This window comes from Phytophthora infestans, genomic scaffold, assembly GCF_000142945.1.
Source record: "Phytophthora infestans T30-4 supercont1.11 genomic scaffold, whole genome shotgun sequence".
Classification (NCBI taxonomy): Eukaryota; Oomycota; class Peronosporomycetes; order Peronosporales; family Peronosporaceae; genus Phytophthora; species Phytophthora infestans.
The window spans coordinates 1,290,064-1,308,256 of NW_003303748.1; the positions used below are offsets into that span (position 1 = coordinate 1,290,064).

Below are 18,193 nucleotides of genomic sequence, written 5' to 3' on the forward strand. Positions count from 1 at the left end.
TTATTTAAAGTTGCAGGCCACAGCTTATGTGTGTGCCGAAACCATCGCAATATAACCTATACAGGGGTACATTTTTATATACATTCACAAGAGCATCTACCAAAACTGAGAGTTGACAAACGTGGCTACATCGACTCCTCCAACCATTGCCAGTTCCCTCTCTGTTCTAAGAGATCAACTTCGGCATCCAAAGCGACGCTTAATTGGCATTCACAACGCATGCGCTTCATTAGTGGTGTATAGTACGTATATGACGGACAAAGGTGGTACACTTCACCACGACATCGGTTGCCACAGCAGATTGATCGTCTCGCATCAATGCCTTGGCGATCACATCTTAGTCCTTATCGATCGCTTCCCTTACTTCCTCCAGCCAATCCTCGTATTTTCCCAGCTCTTTTACATGCTGCTTAATTTTCTCAGCTTTTTCCTTAGCCTTCTTAGCAGCCGTGATGGGGTTCAGCTTTTTCACACCGTCGACCAGAGCGCCCCCCAAACCTCTCTCCTCCTCGATCTCCTCTTCTTTGTCGTCGGCACGCAGCAGCCGAACATCACCCACGTGAGCTGAGACGGTAATATCCGATGGGGTTTTCTTTTCAACTAGAGAATTCAAAGTCTTGGCCGGAGGAAGAGCACTGCTGCTGGCTTGGAAAGTGACCGCACACACCATCACTAGAATATACGTTGCGCGCATTACTGGGGGTTAGAGAATCACAGAGGAGGTGTATTTGCTGAGTAATCGACTTGTCGCGCTGTGTAGCAAGTTGCAGAATGAAGTTCTGGCTAGGGAGGAGGTGCCACTTTACTACACAGTACAAATATCTGTCGCTGTCAGGTAGAACGTCTCATCTCGAGGATAATGATGTCCTTCCAATACGTACCCGATAACTGTCCGTTGTCATTTGTAAACATCAGAGCCGGATCTAATTCTAACTTTGCGTGATTGAATAAATAATATTGGTCAAGGCGGGCATAACAAAAGTCTTTCTGAGAAATTGTGATAAACTTTTCGACTCCATGAAGGCTACATACATGTATCGCCTCATCAGAACTTACAATATACGACCTTTCTGTGAATATTCTCGTTTCGATAATAGTTTTCATGTGTGTTACAAATCCTAAATTTGAACGTGAAATGGTGATATGTTGGGGTTAGAAACTTTCACCAACCGAACGGAACCGATACTTTCCTCGTCTGTTTGATACAAACAGCGAACGGATTGATACGGATTATGAACGGATTGATGCTTTATTTTATTTCTGAAGCGACTGCCTTTGCGTTTATGCACCTGCTCCAGTTTACTTGTACAGTATTATAGCTGGTGAAGCATTGAATACGCGCTCTTCATGTATTTTCAATGAAAATTTTTCATTCATGTATTTTCATTCAGCAATAAAATCAGGCAGCTCCCATGACGACGTACCACTAACACCACCATTTCGCCTGGAACACGTTGGTCGGAGATATATAAGAAAAGTATTTGAACGACAAAATGCAAACACCAAAGACATCATGACTATTTTAAGAACCACACTGAAGCTCAGCCCCCCCCCTCCCGTATCGATATTAAGATAATCATTTTGGCAAGGATTTTCACAACACCTGCTTTCGAGAGAAAGTTTAAAGTCCGATAGTTGAGCGCGAACTCAACAGTGCAGTAGCGGTATCGGTTCAGTTCGCCTTTCTAGCAAGCGTTTACACCTTTGGTTGGAAGGATGTCTACTGTACACTCTCTTGTTCCTTCTCAGTCTGTTTAGTCACGAGTAGTAAGCGTACGGTAAGCGTATGATAAACCGTACCAAGTTTTGGTATTACACTCTTAATAGTACACTTTTACTAAAGTAGGCGGGACTGAAGAGCACCCTTTAGGTAGTGTTTAAGTCTTGGGTGGTACGTTACGTGTAACCCCCGCAGCTTACGCGGCGACAAATAAGTAGATAAACAATGTAAAAAATTGTAGTGCTGCTTTCGTGAACTGGTGACCAATCGGTCCCACTGTCCAAATGTCCCTAATTTTTGAGTACGAAGAACGGATCACTTGTCTACTCGCACAATTCAGCACTTATCTTTTTTTACAGATTAAGTAATGTAATTGACGAAGTGCTTCCTTCTTGTAGTTTGGACAGGTGCCTCCAGTTTCGGCGTAGCGGCTGGCTCTTCGCGTGTCTAGGGTGTACAAGACCTGGTAACTCGTCAGTTTGAAACCTAAGAACCCAACGAACATCGACAGCTACTAGATGTGGTGAGGAGGAAAATCGATGCTGGTGGTTTGGCTGCGGGTGGAATTGGTCACGACGAAAGAGCCATGGTATCAACCATCGCAGATTTTTAGCAGGTCAAAAGACAGCGTCAACAAGATGAAACCGCACAGCTGATTCCTAATGAAGATGGAATATATGTACCGAAAAAAAGTCACACCAGAGAGCCTCGCACAACTTTACGGACCGAATAAAAAGGTTAAACTACGAAAACAGCTTCAGCAGTACTACAAATGGTAGGGGAAGTTGGCAGATGCAGCGCCCTTATCCGATGCCTCGCAAGGACCGCCCAGCCACATACGCCAAAGCTAGTAATTTATTTATGATTGCTACAACGCTCACCTATTTCACGATCTACTTGGGTAACAGGACAAGTTTTAAATGAATACAGTGGTAGATCTGCCCTCATTGAATATAACCTTCCTATCTCTTTGCATTCTCTGCAATTATCCTACGACATCAATTTGCAACACGGAAAACGTCCACGCTCCCGGGTTCAAGGGGTTAATCTGTTAAACAAAGCTGAATTTGGCGAGTAGAAAATTGATACGTACTTCCTCCGTACTCAAAAATTAGGGACATTTGGACAGTGGGAACGATTGGTCACCAGTTCACGAAAGCAGCTCTACAATTTTTTGACATTGTTTATTTACTTATTTGTCGCCGCGTAAGCTGCGGGGGTTACACGTAACGTACACCCAAGACTTAAACACTACCTAAATGGTGCTTTTCAGTCCCGCCTACTTAAGTAAAAGTGTACTATTAAGAGTATTATACCAAACTTGGTACGATTTACCATACGCTTACCGTACGGTTTATCATGCTTACCGTACGGTTTATCATACGCTTACCGTACGGCTTACTACTCGTGACTAAACAGACTGAGAAGGAGCAAGAGAGTGCACAGTAGACATCCTTCCAACTACAGCTGTAAACGCGTGCTAGAAAGGCGAACTGAACCGATACCGTTACCGCGTCGCGCTCAACTTTCAAGAATGGGACTATAAGCTTTCTCTCGAAAGCAGGTGTTGTGAAAATCCTTGCCAAAATGATTATCTTAATATCGATACGGGAGGGGGGGGCAGTGTGGTCCTTAAATTAGTCATGATGTCTTTGGTGTTTGCATTTCGTCGTTCAAATACTTTTCTTACATATCTCCGACCAACGTGTTCCAGGCGAAATGATGGTCTTAGTGGTACGTCGTCATGGGAGCTGCCTGATTTTATTGCTGAATAAAAATACATGAATGAAAAATTTTCATTGAAAATACATGATGAGCGCAGTATTCAATGCTTACCAGCTATGATACTGTACAAGTAAATTGGAGAAGGTGCATAAACGAAAAGGCAGTCGCTTCAGAAATAAAATAAAGCATCAATCCGTTCATAATCCGTATCAATCCGTTCGCTGTTTGTATCAAACAGACGAGGAAAGTATCGGTTCCGTTCAGTTGGTGAAAGTTTCTAATCGTCCGTTTACACCTCTACTTCCAACATATCACCGTTTCACGTTCAAATTTAGGATTTGTAACACATGAAAACTATTATCGAAGCGAGAATATTCACAGGAAGGTCGTATATTGTAAGTTCTGATGAGGCGATATGTAGCCTTCATGGAGTCGAAAAGTTTATCACAATTTCTCAGAAAGATTTTTGTTATGCCCTCCTTGACCAATACTATTTATTCAATCACGCAAAGTTAGAATTAGATCCGGCTCTGATGTTTACAAATGACAACGGACAGTTATCGGGTACGTATTGGAAGGACATCATTATCCTCGAGATGAGACGTTCTACCTGACAGCGACAGATATTTGCACTGTGTAGTAAAGTGGCACCTCCTTCCTAGCCAGAACTTCATTCTGCAACTTGCTACACAGCGCAACGAGTCGATTACTTGGCAGATACACCTCCTCTGTGATTCTCTAACTCCCAAGAATGCGCGCAACGTATATTCTAGTGATGGTGTGTGCGGTCACTTTCCAAGCCAGCAGCAGTGCTCTTCCTCCGGCCAAGACTTTGAATTCTCTAGTTGAAAAGAAAACCCCATCGGATATTACCGTCTCAGCTCATGTGGGTGATGTTCGGCTGCTGCGTGTCGACGACAAAGAAGAGGAGATCAAGGAAGAGAGAGGTTTTGGGGGCGCTCTGGTCGACGGTGTGAAAAAGCTGAACCCCATCACGGCTGCTAAGAAGGCTAAGGAAAAAGCTGAGAAAATTAAGCAGCATGTAAAAGAGCTGGGAAAATACGAGGATTGGCTGAAGGAAGTAAGGGAAGCGATCGATAAGGACTAACATGTGATCGCCAAGACATTTGATGCGAGGCAATCAATCAGCTGTGGCAACCGATGTCGTGGTGAAGTGTACAACCTTTTCGATATGACGGTAAATCAAAAGGTCAGCACTAAAACTGTCCGCCATGTACGTACTGTACACCACTAATAAAACGCATGCGTTGTGAATGCCAATTAACCGTCGCTTTGGATGCCGAAGTTGATCTCTTATAACAGCGTGGGAACTGGCGATGGTTGGAGGGGTCGATGTAGCCATGTTTGTCATCTCTCAGTTTTGGTAGATGCTCTTGTGAATGTATATAAAAATGTACCCACCTGTATAGGCTATATACTACGACGCTCGGCACACACATAAGTTGTGGCCTGCAACATTAAATAAGTTAAGAGATAAAAATGATTTACATAGATGTTATTTGATTCCCTAGGTGTACTACTTTGGATAGGGATGGGTTGCGAAAAAAAAATCCGATCGATCGATTCGATCAAATCCGATCATGATCGATTGTGATCCGATTGGCTGATCTATCGATCACTTTCGTTCCGATCGGATTCAATCGGATCGGATCGACAAGTTCACAGCCTTGTGTAAAAACGTTTTTAGGCCAATATATTTTTATTATACAAAATCTGTCATATTTGCTATAGACTCCTAGTTTTTGATACTCCTGCAGCAGGTGTATCAATAACAGGAGTCCTGCATCAATAACCGAAACCACAACTGTTAAGCAAGGACGAAGCAGCTGATCCCGTCGAGGCGTTGGAGTCCGCGTCGAATATCAGCATCGGCCCCGGCAGCGCCGATAGTATCGCTAGTTTAGGACGCAGGAGCAACCCGCGGCGTGTTGTCTATGAGGGCAGCGAGATCGACAGCAGTGACGCACATAGAAACCGTGAGAGGATTTAAAGCGCAGGAATTTGCCAAGACCACTGGAATGAACTGCTTATGAGACGAGGTGACGCTAGCGGGTTTTAATCGACAGCCGCAACCGCGCTGTCCATGTCATCGGGTGTTTGGCACAAAAGCACGTTGTCGCTGTCGGCCGAAACCATGTCCTTAGGTATGGACTTGCTGCCTGTAGAGCTCCATGGGGATCCACTCGTACTGATAAACGCTGTAAACCCTTGAATCTGCGCGAACTGATCTTTGGTTACGTTGAAGTCCTTGATCTCGTTGCCCTGGATGTATAGCGATTCCAATCTGCTCGTGTTGAGCGACGACCCCGGAAAACCGTGAGAGCGTTGTGAGACAAGTACACTCCTTCAGTGCGGAGTATGTGCCGTCCACATACTCGGTGTGGATGCTTTCCACGACAAGTCCAGGTATTGGATCCAATTCGCGCATGAAGCTACTGCTGAGCGTCGAAATATTGCAGTCGCGCAGCGTCAGGTTCATCACAGTAACCGGCACGAAGGCAATGTTCGTCTTCGCCACGGAGTTCAGGTCAACGTTGTTAATCGAAAAGTCGAGGTGTTCGTGGAGTTGCTGACGACGGTCAATGAAGAGCTGGAAATCACGCGGTTTTCGTTGATGGATGCAATTTCAGCTGAAGAATCCAGTACCTTCGATCTGAAAGCTGTACAAACTGGAGGGGACCCAAATGGGACGGAAGGCGGTGAGCACCAGCTTATCCTAGGAGTGAATGCGTCATCGTCCTGAGCATATTGGTTCGCACTCGGTTCGGCTTGCGGACATGCACATGTGGCAGTTTAATCCCTTTCGACCTGCACCAGAAGTGCGAATCTTGCAGCAACATACTATGTCGTGAATTCTACTGTCATTTATGAGGTCTGTAGTGACTGCTCGGACCTGTATGAAGTGGAGGAAAACAAAGTATCCAAGAAGAGACTCTGTGTACGTCATTAACGTCGACTCGTGCATCTTCGAGGACGAAGACTTCATGGCTGCATTAGGTCCAGCAGTGATCGACGACGACTACGGTGAAGATTTCGTCGAGGACTACGAGTGTGAATGTGAATGGCTCTGAGTCAATTGGGTGTCTCGAGTGTTCTTGGATTGAGACTGGTACTGATGAAATTAAGACATACTGAGCTGACTTTGAATCAACGGATGCTTGCAATTCGCCTGTGATTGCGACTGGCTGAGCTGCGCCTGAGTGAGTCGAGGACGCTCGAATAGAATAGACTTCTTCAGTCCATTAACCTGTGCGTTCACAGGTTTATCAAGCGTTTGCAGTGCTCTCGGATGGTTCAGTACATTCTCTGGATACAGCTCCGACACGTCATCTCGAAGACTCAATCCAAGAACACTAGAAACTGTCAGCTAACGCAGCGTCGACTCAGTTGCTCCCAGCCTGGAACCTCAAGGGAAAACGTGCTGTCTCACAGTTAACTCACTGAATCGCAGAGTTCAACTCAATTTAAGGATACTCAACTGACTCAAAGCCAATTGATCACTTCCAGGAATCGCAGCTCACTCAGAGTCAACTCAGTCAATCGCAGAATCAATTCAAGCAACGCGATTCAAACAAGCTCAATTCGACGAATCCCTCGTTACTCAACTGCGAGCCGATGTGGAATACCATTTAAAGCGGACATTAAAAGCAACACTACGAGAGACAAGAAGGGGGGTTTACAGTACTGACGAGCCTGAATTCTCCATCACTCTGTTGGAACGAGGTTACCAACTCGAGTTCGATGATACGACTGTAGTACGTTATTAGTTTTGGTGCCTTGAGTCCTACGTACGGTCGAAGTGCGCTCAATATGCTGCCTCAAATCGCTGCGCCCCATTTGGATTGCCCCATTGGATACGACACGGTGATCGATCAATGGACTCAGTACGTCCACTTTCGTGGAGCCATCGGGATGTCAATTTCTCGAGAGCAATCCATGTGCTCACACACTATCTACCACGAACGGCCTCTGGTCGTCAAGAACGCCTTGAACGACACCCGCTTCAGCCACCTGGGCGTCGTCAATGCCCGGTTCTACGCTGGTTTCCCGATCCGAGCGCCGGACAGCGCTATAGTCAATTGCTGCAGGATCCACGAACTCGTACTTGTACAAAAAGGTTCTGGGCTCACCAACTGATAAAGGGATTCCGGAGCTTGTGAATGTTTACTCGGGTCATCTAAGTACAATTGGTCCGTGAGCTCCTCCACCCAGCTCGAGTCAGAAGTCATTAAAGCTGTATCTCCATCCACATCCACGTGGAACTTGTCATCGTTGTATCACAATGCGTCATTGTGCTCGATCTGTTCCAACCGCTACCGCTTATTCCGTTGCGACTTCTTCTGGCATTTGTGTGGTAACATGGTGTGTGGAGATTACTCCCAAATGTACGAGGTGGAAGCTCGCATGGGGGGAGCTTCGATGCAATCGATAATGTCTACAATGCGTACACCGTGGTGACACATGTGTGTTTGACGATGAAGGAGACTTTGGGCATGCAGTTGTATCTGTAATGTCTACAATGCGTACACCGTGGTGACACATGTGTGTTTGACGATGAAGGAGACTTTGGGCATGCAGTTGTATCTGTAATGCCGGATCGTCGTACCCCATAGGGAAGTAGATGAATGTTTGGAAACCAAAGCGACGACGACGAACGGCCCTTTCAAATTGACGGAGAGACGTTCAGGACGTGTATAGCTTCGGGGTTCATGATACTTTCACGTCTACGAGCGATATATTAAATGGGTTTTAATCCATTGCAGACATGGTGCTCATTGAATACTCCGTGGTGAATGCCACAGCGAATGCGATCTTAGCTGTCGGATCTTCGTGTAAGAACAAATGGAGCCCAGTTGTGGGATCATTGAGCAGCCTGCTAGCACCAATAACACCTAGGTAAAGTCCAATGACCAGGAAAAATGTCTCCAAACGAAGATCCATTCAGTGTTCCTGCTACGAATAAGTCCATGATGCTCCTGTCATTGTCGCAGCGTTGATGGACGTTTGAGCGTGTCCTCTAGTAGGTAGTGGCTCTCTCCGGGTAACTTCCCCACGACGGTTCCAGAGGTCGGCTTTCTAGTGCAGTCTCGTGCCCCGTCATTCCACGACATCATCGACCAGATACATCACCTCTTTACCCACCACTGGACTTTGAAAAGCGCTGTCACGTCATTTGGAAATTGATGCAAAGCCGAATGCTGTTCCGGCGATTGAAGCGAACTGGGTGGATGTGGACTATGGGCTGAAGACGATCGTACTTGCTGTGTGGAGCTTGGCATTCATCGGATGAGTCGAAACAGATCTTGCGTAGATCCTGGGTGTATATCTATTGTGTGCCACGTTCTGGGTGATTGAAGTCGATGTCGCGAGTGTGGTGTGCACAGTGGTCGACGTGGTAAGAGCCTGGAGCTCCCAGAAGTACATGAAGGTGGTAGCAGCTCCAGCAACTGCGCTACGTTTCCTTGTTCAGTTATTTCCTATCGTTTTTCCATGAAATTGACAGCAGTACAAATGGATTGCAGATAACTTTTCGGAACACGGCGACTCCACTGGGAACTATTGCGTGTCTTGCAGTTCCGCTCGTGTGTGTCATTCAGAGTCATGTGCCGAGACCACTCCTGTTCTTCTGATTAACATACCACTTGCCTTTCGGATGGCTTCTCAAGACGACGCTAACGCTGCTGGACATCTTTGAGCTGTGCTGGAATCTCCGGTGCAGCAATTGGCAAGCGTCACAAAGAGCACGAAGACCTTCCTTGGCGCCTTTGATGAACTGTTTCCAGTCTTGTCGACGCTCAGCAGCCTCGCGCAGGCGACGCTGCCAATTATTCTGATGTGGATGGCCGACACCATTGGAGAACGTGCTATCGATTACATGACCAGGAACTAATGTTTCACTGGCAACCAAAGTGATAGAAGACAAACACAAAACATCATTTTTCAACCATATATCTGCGAGAGATTAATGCGCGTTGCCTGGGCGATAGATTCTGATGGGATCAATGGTTCACTGTACTGAACTAGTCAGTGAACTAAAGATGAGCATGAACATCGCTTGATGTCTTGTTGAAATCCAGAAACGCTTGTAGCTCCGATATCGCTGTCACAGCATCATCTCCAAGCCTGGCACGACGAGAACTAATAGTTGCACCCGACGCAGAGAATGCCTCTTCACTTGGGACTGATGTTGCCATAATTGCCAAATAATCGCGCGCCATCATCTGAATCCGCGGAAATGAAGCGGCTTCATTCTTCATCCAGTTGCAAACAGCTCGACTTCCTGTCTTCAGGTTCATGGATCTGTCCTTGTGTTCCAACCACCGCTGTAGCTCCGAAACGAACGACTCATTTGTGTTGTTGACCGGTTCGTGTAAATCCAAATGCTCATCAATGAGACCATATAATGCTTCTTCGTCATCGTCTTCTTCTTTCTCCTCCTGCGTTCTCTCAGCCTCGGCGATGCCCACAGTTCGTTCGTATTTACTGCGATACACAGATTCATATTCGTTCTCAACAAGGCGCTTGGCCTGCTCGATATCACCGTCGATCATCACAATGTGTTCCTTAGCTCGAGGATCAGGAACGGCAGCAATCCTTGCCTCGCGAGTCTTCACCAACGGGAGGTACTCATCCAACTTTGTTTTAAAGGCACGTGCAAAGTCCCTAGTGTACCACGACTCGGCATTCTGCATTATCTTTGACGCATGCTTCGAGATCAAATGGAAGACAACAAGTGTTACACCGAATGTGGGGTAATTTTTTCCAGACATCATAGTAGTTGCTGCTTTGATCGGCTTCAAGAACGCCGTAAACTCGGTCAAGTAACTCCACGTAGTCTCCGAAATGGGGGAGGCAAGACGATGTGTATGACCAATTGACAAGTCTCTGTATCCTTCATGGCGCTCGCGGATTCTACGCAGCAGTTCTTCGATCGCCTTTTGTAATGCACGAGCTGAAGCCAGCATAGTCAAAGTGCTGTTCCATCTTGTGACGCAATCGAGTTCTGGAGAAACATACTTGATACTAACAGCGGCACACACTCCTTGCAAAGCTTCTAGCAAAGACGGTGAGTCCGATATCTTCTTCAAAATGTCGCGAATACTTCCAACGCTATCATCCATTAAGGGGCACGCTTTCATTCCTTCTCTCACAGCAAGTTGAAGCACATGAGCGAGACAACGAACTTGTATCACCTTCAGCTGAGAACGTCTGCCTTCCTCACCAGCTATATGTACCCCCGTCGTGGTAGAAGCCGCGGTTGTTTGTTCATTGGTAAACACCTCGTCAGCAAATCTCTCGTTAATTTTTCTGACCATGGTCCCATTGTTAGTCGCATTATCTGCAGTAATTGCCCACAGCTTCGAGATAAGAGATTCATCCATTGCCCTCAGTGTATCCATTAAATGATCGGCAAGCCGGACGCCACTATGAGGATACTCCACCCGTGTGAATCCAACCACTACGGACTTGATAGCCCATTCGTCATTGATCCAGTGTAACGTCACGACCATGTACCCTTTTTGAGCCGCCGACGTCCACATGTCGGTTGTGGCAGACACACGACACGACGCAATTTCTTGGAGCATTGTGTGCCGGGCCAGTTCCTTTTCACATGTCCAGCGTTGTATGACCTTCTTGCGCACCGTTTTACGAGTTGGAGGCGTGTAATCGGCTTCAAGAATCTTACAAAATGATCGAAACGCTTTCTAATCCACCAAATTAAACGGAAGTGAGTTCATCACGATCAAGTCCACAAGCTGATCATCGGCCGCAGCTTTGTCAAAAGTGCGCTGCTTTACAAAACGTTCAAAACCAAACGCAAGTAACTTCGTTTGCTTGGAATCCATTGCAGCCACTGAAGCCTCGTCGTCTCCTCCGGAATATTCGTCACGATGGTACCGTTTAAGATGGCGGCGAAAAGTGGTGTGTGCAATTGATGACCATCGACAAGCTGAGTCTGTAGGGCACAGCAAGCAGGTATAGGAACCTTCATCGTTCTCACGAATGAAAGACCAAATGTCGGAACGCTTGTGACTGTGAGATCGCCGATATCCACTCGATGAAGTGTTTGCGTTCGACGAAATGTTTGTGCTCGACTCGTCATGAGCGTCCATTGATTCTACTTATGTTGATTTCACTTCTCTACTTTGGCTTTACTACGTATCTTGCCTACGTAGTAAAGCCAAAGTAGAGAAGTGAAATCAGCTCATTACCGTTCGGCGTGCAGCCTTAGTCTGTCCCACGGAGGTAGCTTCTCGACAGGAATTTGGTGCAGGTGCAACTACCGATCCGATCCGATCGGATCCGATCGGATCGAATCAAGCCATACAAATTTCAAGTATAAAAACTTCAATCACACACAGATCATGGCGCAAAATTCCAAACTCAACGAAGGGAAGAAGTGGCGAGCCAATGCCGTGATGTGCTGGTAGACACTGCCAGGGAGAGGTATCACACTTGGACTTGAGCTTCGAGGAGCGGATAGTTCGGGCGGTGAAGTGGTAAGCGGTGGGGCGGACAGCGCGGCAATGATCTTGATTCAAGTACATGTACAAGTCGCCAATCAAGACTCTTGATGAGCGACTTGTACATGTTCGGCTCGCCATGGACAGCTTCACAGCGGGACGTGGAAGTTCCCGGGCACTTCGATGAGCTGGGTGGTGCTCAACAACAAGCAGGCAGAAGTGCTGGTACGACGTGGCTACAGCGTTGCAGGCGTGTCGCCGACGCTGTTGGATATATGCTCATTAATTTTCCGCCGGAGTCTGCAGTGGGCTAGCCGCAGACGTAATCGGTGGCGTAGTTTTCGGATGTGTTCCGGGAGTCTCTATTGCTGGTATTCCGCGATAAACGAGATGCTGCACTGAATATACGGAAGGTGCGTCTGCTGACGATTTCATGACGGCGTCCCGACGGGTAGCGTAGAGCCACACACAATAAAATTCGTCACTTTCCTCTGCCTTAGGCTCCTACGAAAAACACTTCCTAGCAGAAAACTTCTTGCTAGGACTCCTGCTGCAGGAAAACTCATCCTGGAGACGAACAACACGTACGGTACGACAATATGACCTCAAATATTTAATGCAGAACGTCTTAAATCGTTTCATAGAATCGTAAAGGTTTTAAATGTCATTGGGTAGACTCTATACCTACAAGAACGTATTTCTTGTGAATCCCAGCACAAGGGACTATATCATTTTTTGTGTTTCTTCTAGAATCTTATACATTTTTTGATTGGATCCGATCGATCGATCAATCGGATTCAATCGAATAAGATCGAAACGAATTCAACCTCGATCGGATTAGTCAGACGAGACATATCGATTGATCCGATTCAATCCATTTCCCAAGCCTAACTTTGGATGTAGATGCTAACCCTCCGACTTTAATCAGCTTAGATTTATCCGTGACTCGAGCTACGTTGCCAGATTGAGAGACGTTTTCCGTTTTGCGAATTGATGTAGAGTTATAGTCGTAGGATAATTGCAGAGAATGCATAGAAATAAAAAGGTTATATTCAATGAGGGCAGAACTACCACTGTATTCATTTAAAACTTGTCCTGTTACCCAAGTAGATCGTGATATAGTTGAACGTTGTAGCAAACATAAATAAATTACTAGGTTTGGCGTATGTGGCTGGGCTGTCCTTGCGAGGCATCGGATAAGGGCGCTGCATCTGCCAACTTCCCCTACCATTTGTAGTACTGCTGAAACTGTTTTTGTAGTTTAACCTTTTTATTCGGTCCGTAAAGTTGTGCGAGGCTCTCTGGTGTGACGTTTTTTCGGTACATATCTTCCAGCTTCATCAGGAACCTGTTGTGCGGTTTCATCTTGTTGACGCTGTCTTTTGGCCTGCTAAAAAATCTGCGATGGTTGATATCATGGTTCTTTAGTCGTGACCATTTCCGCCCGCAGCCAGAGCACCAGCATCGATTTTCCTCCACATCACATCTCGTAGCTGTCGATGTTCCTTGGGTTCTTGGGTTTCAAACTGACGAGTTACCAGGTCTTGTACACCCTAGACACGCGAAGAGCCAGCCGCTACGCCGAAACTAGAGGCACCTGTCCAAACTACAAGAAGGAAGCACTTCGTCAATTACACTGCTTAATCTGTAAAAAAAAGACAAGTGCTGAATTTGGCAAGTAGACAATTGATACGTACCTCCTCCGTACTCAAAAATTAGGGACATTTGGACAGTGGGAACGATTGGTCACCAATTCACGAAAGCAGCACTACAATTTTTAACATTGTTTATTTACTTATTTGTCGCCGCGTAAACTGCGTTACACGTAACGTACCACCCAAGACTTAAACACTACCTAAATGGTGCTTTTCAGTCCCGCCTACTTAAGTAAGAGTGTACTATTAAGAGTATAATACCAAAACTTGGTATGTACGGTTTACCATACGCTTATTAAATTTAATACCGTACGGTTTATCATGCTTACCGTACGGTTTATCATACGCTTACCGTACGGCTTACTACTCGTGACTAAACAGACTGAGAAGCTACAAGAGAGTGTTCAGTAGACAACCTCCTACGTCGGCCAAGATACTCACGACCCCGATTAGAGGAAGACCGCGACACATTTCAAGTCTTGCCACCGATCTGGTCAAGGAAATCATGGGGGAACTCGATACACGCGACGAATCGAATGGTACGAGTTCCGACAACATCTCGAGTACCTTGACCGCCGCGTGATGGAGATCAACACTTATATCGAAACACACGTTCTAGGATAATTATCTACGCTCTAGAAATAGAACAGACAACAGACTAAAAGCTAAAATTGAAGTAAATGCACATGCCGGTTATAATACCTATCAGTGATAGCTATTTTGCATGTGTCACGATTAAATTGGCGGCCAGTCAGATTCCACATTGGGGGTAATTTGGTGGACGATCCAAGCATCGTACACTCCGTGTACGGCCAACGACAAACAAGAAAGCGTCAAGAAACGAACACAGCAAACAGCTTCCAACAGACAAGGACGAACCTTTGTTGCAAGCGTCGTGACTGCATCCAGCACTCAAAACCGAGGCGCCTGTAACCCTAGACAAGAGTGAGGGGAGCCCTATTTATTGTAGGCGCTCTCTTTGATTAATTGGGCTTCAATAAGGGGATAAACCTCGTCCGAGTGTGTTGCATGTTGTTTGTTGACCTCTTTCTTCTCCTCACACTCGGGTCACAGCGAGGATTTTAGTGACAAAAGGAGAATGAAATGATGGGGTTTCAGTGGTGTGTGTAGGACTCGATGTGTATTTACGTGCTTCTCCGCTTGTAGACAGTGCTTACCCACTGGTTGACTATTGTTCCAAGTGTCTCTTGTTACCTCGTTTTGCTGTTTGGAGTGTGTCTGGTGATTGATACACAGTGCTCTTATCCTGCTCTCTGCTTGGCTCCATGTCTGTTGGCTGTGGCTCGGGTGTGTCACGTGCTGCTGTTGCGTCTTTTGGAGTTTGTTCCTCGAGTTTATTGCAAGTTTCCGCCAAGTATGTTCCAAGTATCGGGGAGCACAATGGAGTAGCGGATGGCGAATGTAAGTGCAGTGCAAATGGTGCTGGAGGTGCAGAGGAATTGCTGCGAGGGGCTGCACACGGTGGCGGTGCTGAGATCTTCCAAAGGGTTGCCGTTCGACTGTGTTCGAGCCCATGAGACCACCTAATATCGGTCGCAGTGCGCGCAAAGCCCAAATTACATGTAAAGTACTGCTCCACTCAATGTAAAACAACACAAATACACCGGTACACTTTGTTCCAGATCTCCACCACCCATCGCTTTGTGACAAGGAGACTCCAATCCCCCTCTCCACTCCATACCGGCAGCCACAAGACCAGACGACGTATACACACCACCCTGATGTCCCTACAGCAAGTCCATGAGTCTTGAAGTCTCCACACGCACGCTGTCCCTCGCTATAAAGTCTCCATCATCGGCCGCCATGTACAGATTGCGAATAAAGTATCAAAAGTTTGCTTCTTAACCGATTCTCAGAATAGAAACCTGATAAATCGGATTGATTGCAGCCGCTCAGTAGTTTATTTGTCAAATAGCGAGTTCTAAAAACATTAGATTACAATTGACTACTGGTTCAGCAATCTGTATTTGCCATTGCAGTTTTGTTTCTTTCTCTCGTTGCCCACCAAACATAACGCTAAACACGAAGCTCGAGCTTAGATGCAGGTGCTGGTCTTTCTTTCATATCCCTCAAACGTAGCCATTTTGAAGCGTCGTCGGCTACGTAGTACTGGAGACGATGGTCGAGCCAGCAGTGTTTCCTGCCTTGGCAAGAGCAAAAACGCTCTTTCTACTTCGGAATCGATCCACAAACGTCACGAACGAGAAGCCACAGTGTATCATCAAGCTCAAGGTGTTTTAAGTTTCAGCTACCTAAAGGAAATACGAGTTCGCCCACAAGAACCACATCGTGGTGCAGGACCGCGTCGATACCCTTGTGCACTCGCTGACTTCTGCTCGGATTTTGATAAGCATTTCCGGCTCATTGACAACGACTTGTCGATTCTGAATACGTCGGTAAGACGGGAGTACCAACGTGAATCTCTAGCTCTTGAGAAGGGCTGTTGGGTTTGAATGTAAACGTTAATGGGGTACCTCTCGTAAATCAGGAGGAAGTACGGGTTTGTCGTGTTCGACCACGCGTTAGTGAAATCGCCCTCTGGTTAACATCTAAAATCTCAACTGTAAAGCAACCACAGACGAGTCCGAGGGCACTTAGTCGAGCTGCTATGCTAGCACATCAAGCGATAAAGGCGTGTGTTCTTCAGTCATATGCTCGGTCTTACCTTTATCAGTGCTTGTACCGTGGAGGTCCCAGCCAACTCGTCGCTGCCGGTCAACTGGCCACTCGACGTCGTTGAGCACACGCATTTCGTCACTGGCGACGAATTGTTACTCAGCTGCGACTTCGCTGTGATCGAGCTCAACAACGTATCAAACGCTGTGCTGCCTCTTGGGCCCATTCCAGAGCTATTCAAATCGTCGATACCGAAGGTAAATACGCCATGGGCGAGAAGCTCAGGTTGCAAGCAGCTTCCACATCCTAAAATTGTAGAAATTGAACAAAATTCAGAATTAATCAGCTGCTGGATCCGGTGACTATCGAACACAATTGTCACATCCTCGTTTCTATCAGCTAATGAATTGTGGAATGAATTGCAAGGATTATTGGGCTCAGAGAAGAAAATCTGGCATTCCACAAAAAGAAACACGATGGTGAAGCTGCTCTGCGCGGTGGTTGGAGTCGGGAGCGTCTTCTCTGTGGACATTGAGCTCAGCGAGATGGTCGGTGATCTGAAAGAGAAGATCAAGGAGGAGAAGCCCGGTTTGATCTACTTTGATGCAGATCTGCTGAAGCTGTATCTCGCGCGGGAGGGTGACACTTGGCTAAACTCGCGAGACGCAGACATCAAGGCGGTTAAGGCGAAAAAAATTCCAGACCGAATCAAAAACCTCATGCAAGAGCACTTGCTACTGGACGAGACGTGCAGACTGAACAATGATGAATACTTCGGTGACAACCTCGAGCAAGTAGACAGAGACATCCATGTGCTGGTGGACTGTCCGGATGAGCCGGATCAAGGCATCAAGTACAAGCGTAAGTGCGTTATTCTCCCCCACAACTACTGTAACATGGTTTTGATGCAGAACTACTTGATGATGTCAGGTCAAGATGGATTCGATGGTACTTTGATGGAGGATTGGTTATCATGGCACTTGTCATGGTCTTCTCTACAGTCGCTGTTTACTGTGGAAAAGGAGGAGGAGGTGCGTAAACGCTACTACACTCACTGTAGTTAATAGCGTGTTGGGATCATTTATAGGGATCATGGAGTTCCGGAGACGACGCGTCAAGTCAAAGATACCACTTGCGCACAGACGGTGGGGGCCTGAGTCGATTACCTTTGGATTTGAGTAGTGATGATAGGATTATTTCGCTTATTTGGTTGCGTCTTAATGTTAAGAGGATATCGTTTGTATACATGGAACGCACATCCATTCTGAGAGTAACTGCCGCATCCATTTTGTCTGATCCTTGAATTGAAATCCATAGTCGCTCCGAGCCAACGCCAACGCATACTGAAACAGACCAACGAAAATAACCGAGAAGACCACAGGTCTCTCCCCACTTATCTTCCTTTTCGACGACCAGGAAGTCACAACCGGCGGTGCATATTTGCACATCAATCAGAGCAGCCTCATGACTCGGCGTAGTTTTTTGCCTACCGGTACACTCGGGTGTTCGAGTCTTTGAGTCCCTACCGTCCGTCCTGCATTTAAACCTTGTTGTATTGCATCTGCTGGCTGAAGGATAGACTTGTCTGCACCCGTGTCTGGACACATTCAGATCCCCACGGCTCCATTGATCAGACCTGGGTACTACTCGTCATTTAACACCTTGCTCACTTCTTTCTCTGGGTCCAGCGATCTCTGTCGACGGTTTCCCTTCAGCTGCACGCTTGACTTTCCAAGCCTTATTCTTATGTGACCTGGCTTCTTTCTTTTCTTCAGGTGCGGCAGTTGGGCTATCTCGTAGCCAACGTTCACCCTTGTAGTGAAGACGTCCTGTCCGCGGTGGCGGAGTGTATCACGTGTCGTGTTGTGCGCCCCCCCCCCACTTTTCCGAGGTTCGGCTGTTGGATGCCCTCTTTTGAGCTGCTGTCTTTCCACTTCTGCGGCTGCTTGTCTCAGTCAGCTTGCCTAAAC

General features: G+C 46.6%; 3 protein-coding genes across 3 annotated transcripts; 2 read left to right on the top strand and 1 right to left on the bottom strand.

Annotated features, from left to right (window-relative positions):
• Positions 1–337: 337 nt before the first annotated feature.
• On the bottom strand, positions 338–694 carry PITG_07499 (avr2 family secreted RxLR effector peptide protein, putative; the record flags this gene model as incomplete). The annotated part of the gene is made up of 1 exon (XM_002904455.1): positions 338–694. The coding sequence occupies one exon, from the start codon at positions 692–694 to the stop codon at positions 338–340; it is 357 nt and encodes a 118-aa protein (XP_002904501.1).
• Positions 695–4,196: 3,502 nt separating this feature from the next.
• On the top strand, positions 4,197–4,553 carry PITG_07500 (avr2 family secreted RxLR effector peptide protein, putative; the record flags this gene model as incomplete). The annotated part of the gene is made up of 1 exon (XM_002904456.1): positions 4,197–4,553. The coding sequence occupies one exon, from the start codon at positions 4,197–4,199 to the stop codon at positions 4,551–4,553; it is 357 nt and encodes a 118-aa protein (XP_002904502.1).
• Positions 4,554–16,695: 12,142 nt separating this feature from the next.
• Positions 16,696–17,443, top strand: PITG_07501 (Crinkler (CRN) family protein; the record flags this gene model as incomplete). Its single annotated transcript, XM_002904457.1, has 2 exons — positions 16,696–17,084; positions 17,154–17,443. The coding sequence occupies 2 exons, from the start codon at positions 16,700–16,702 to the stop codon at positions 17,285–17,287; spliced, it is 519 nt and encodes a 172-aa protein (XP_002904503.1).
• Positions 17,444–18,193: the final 750 nt, after the last annotated feature.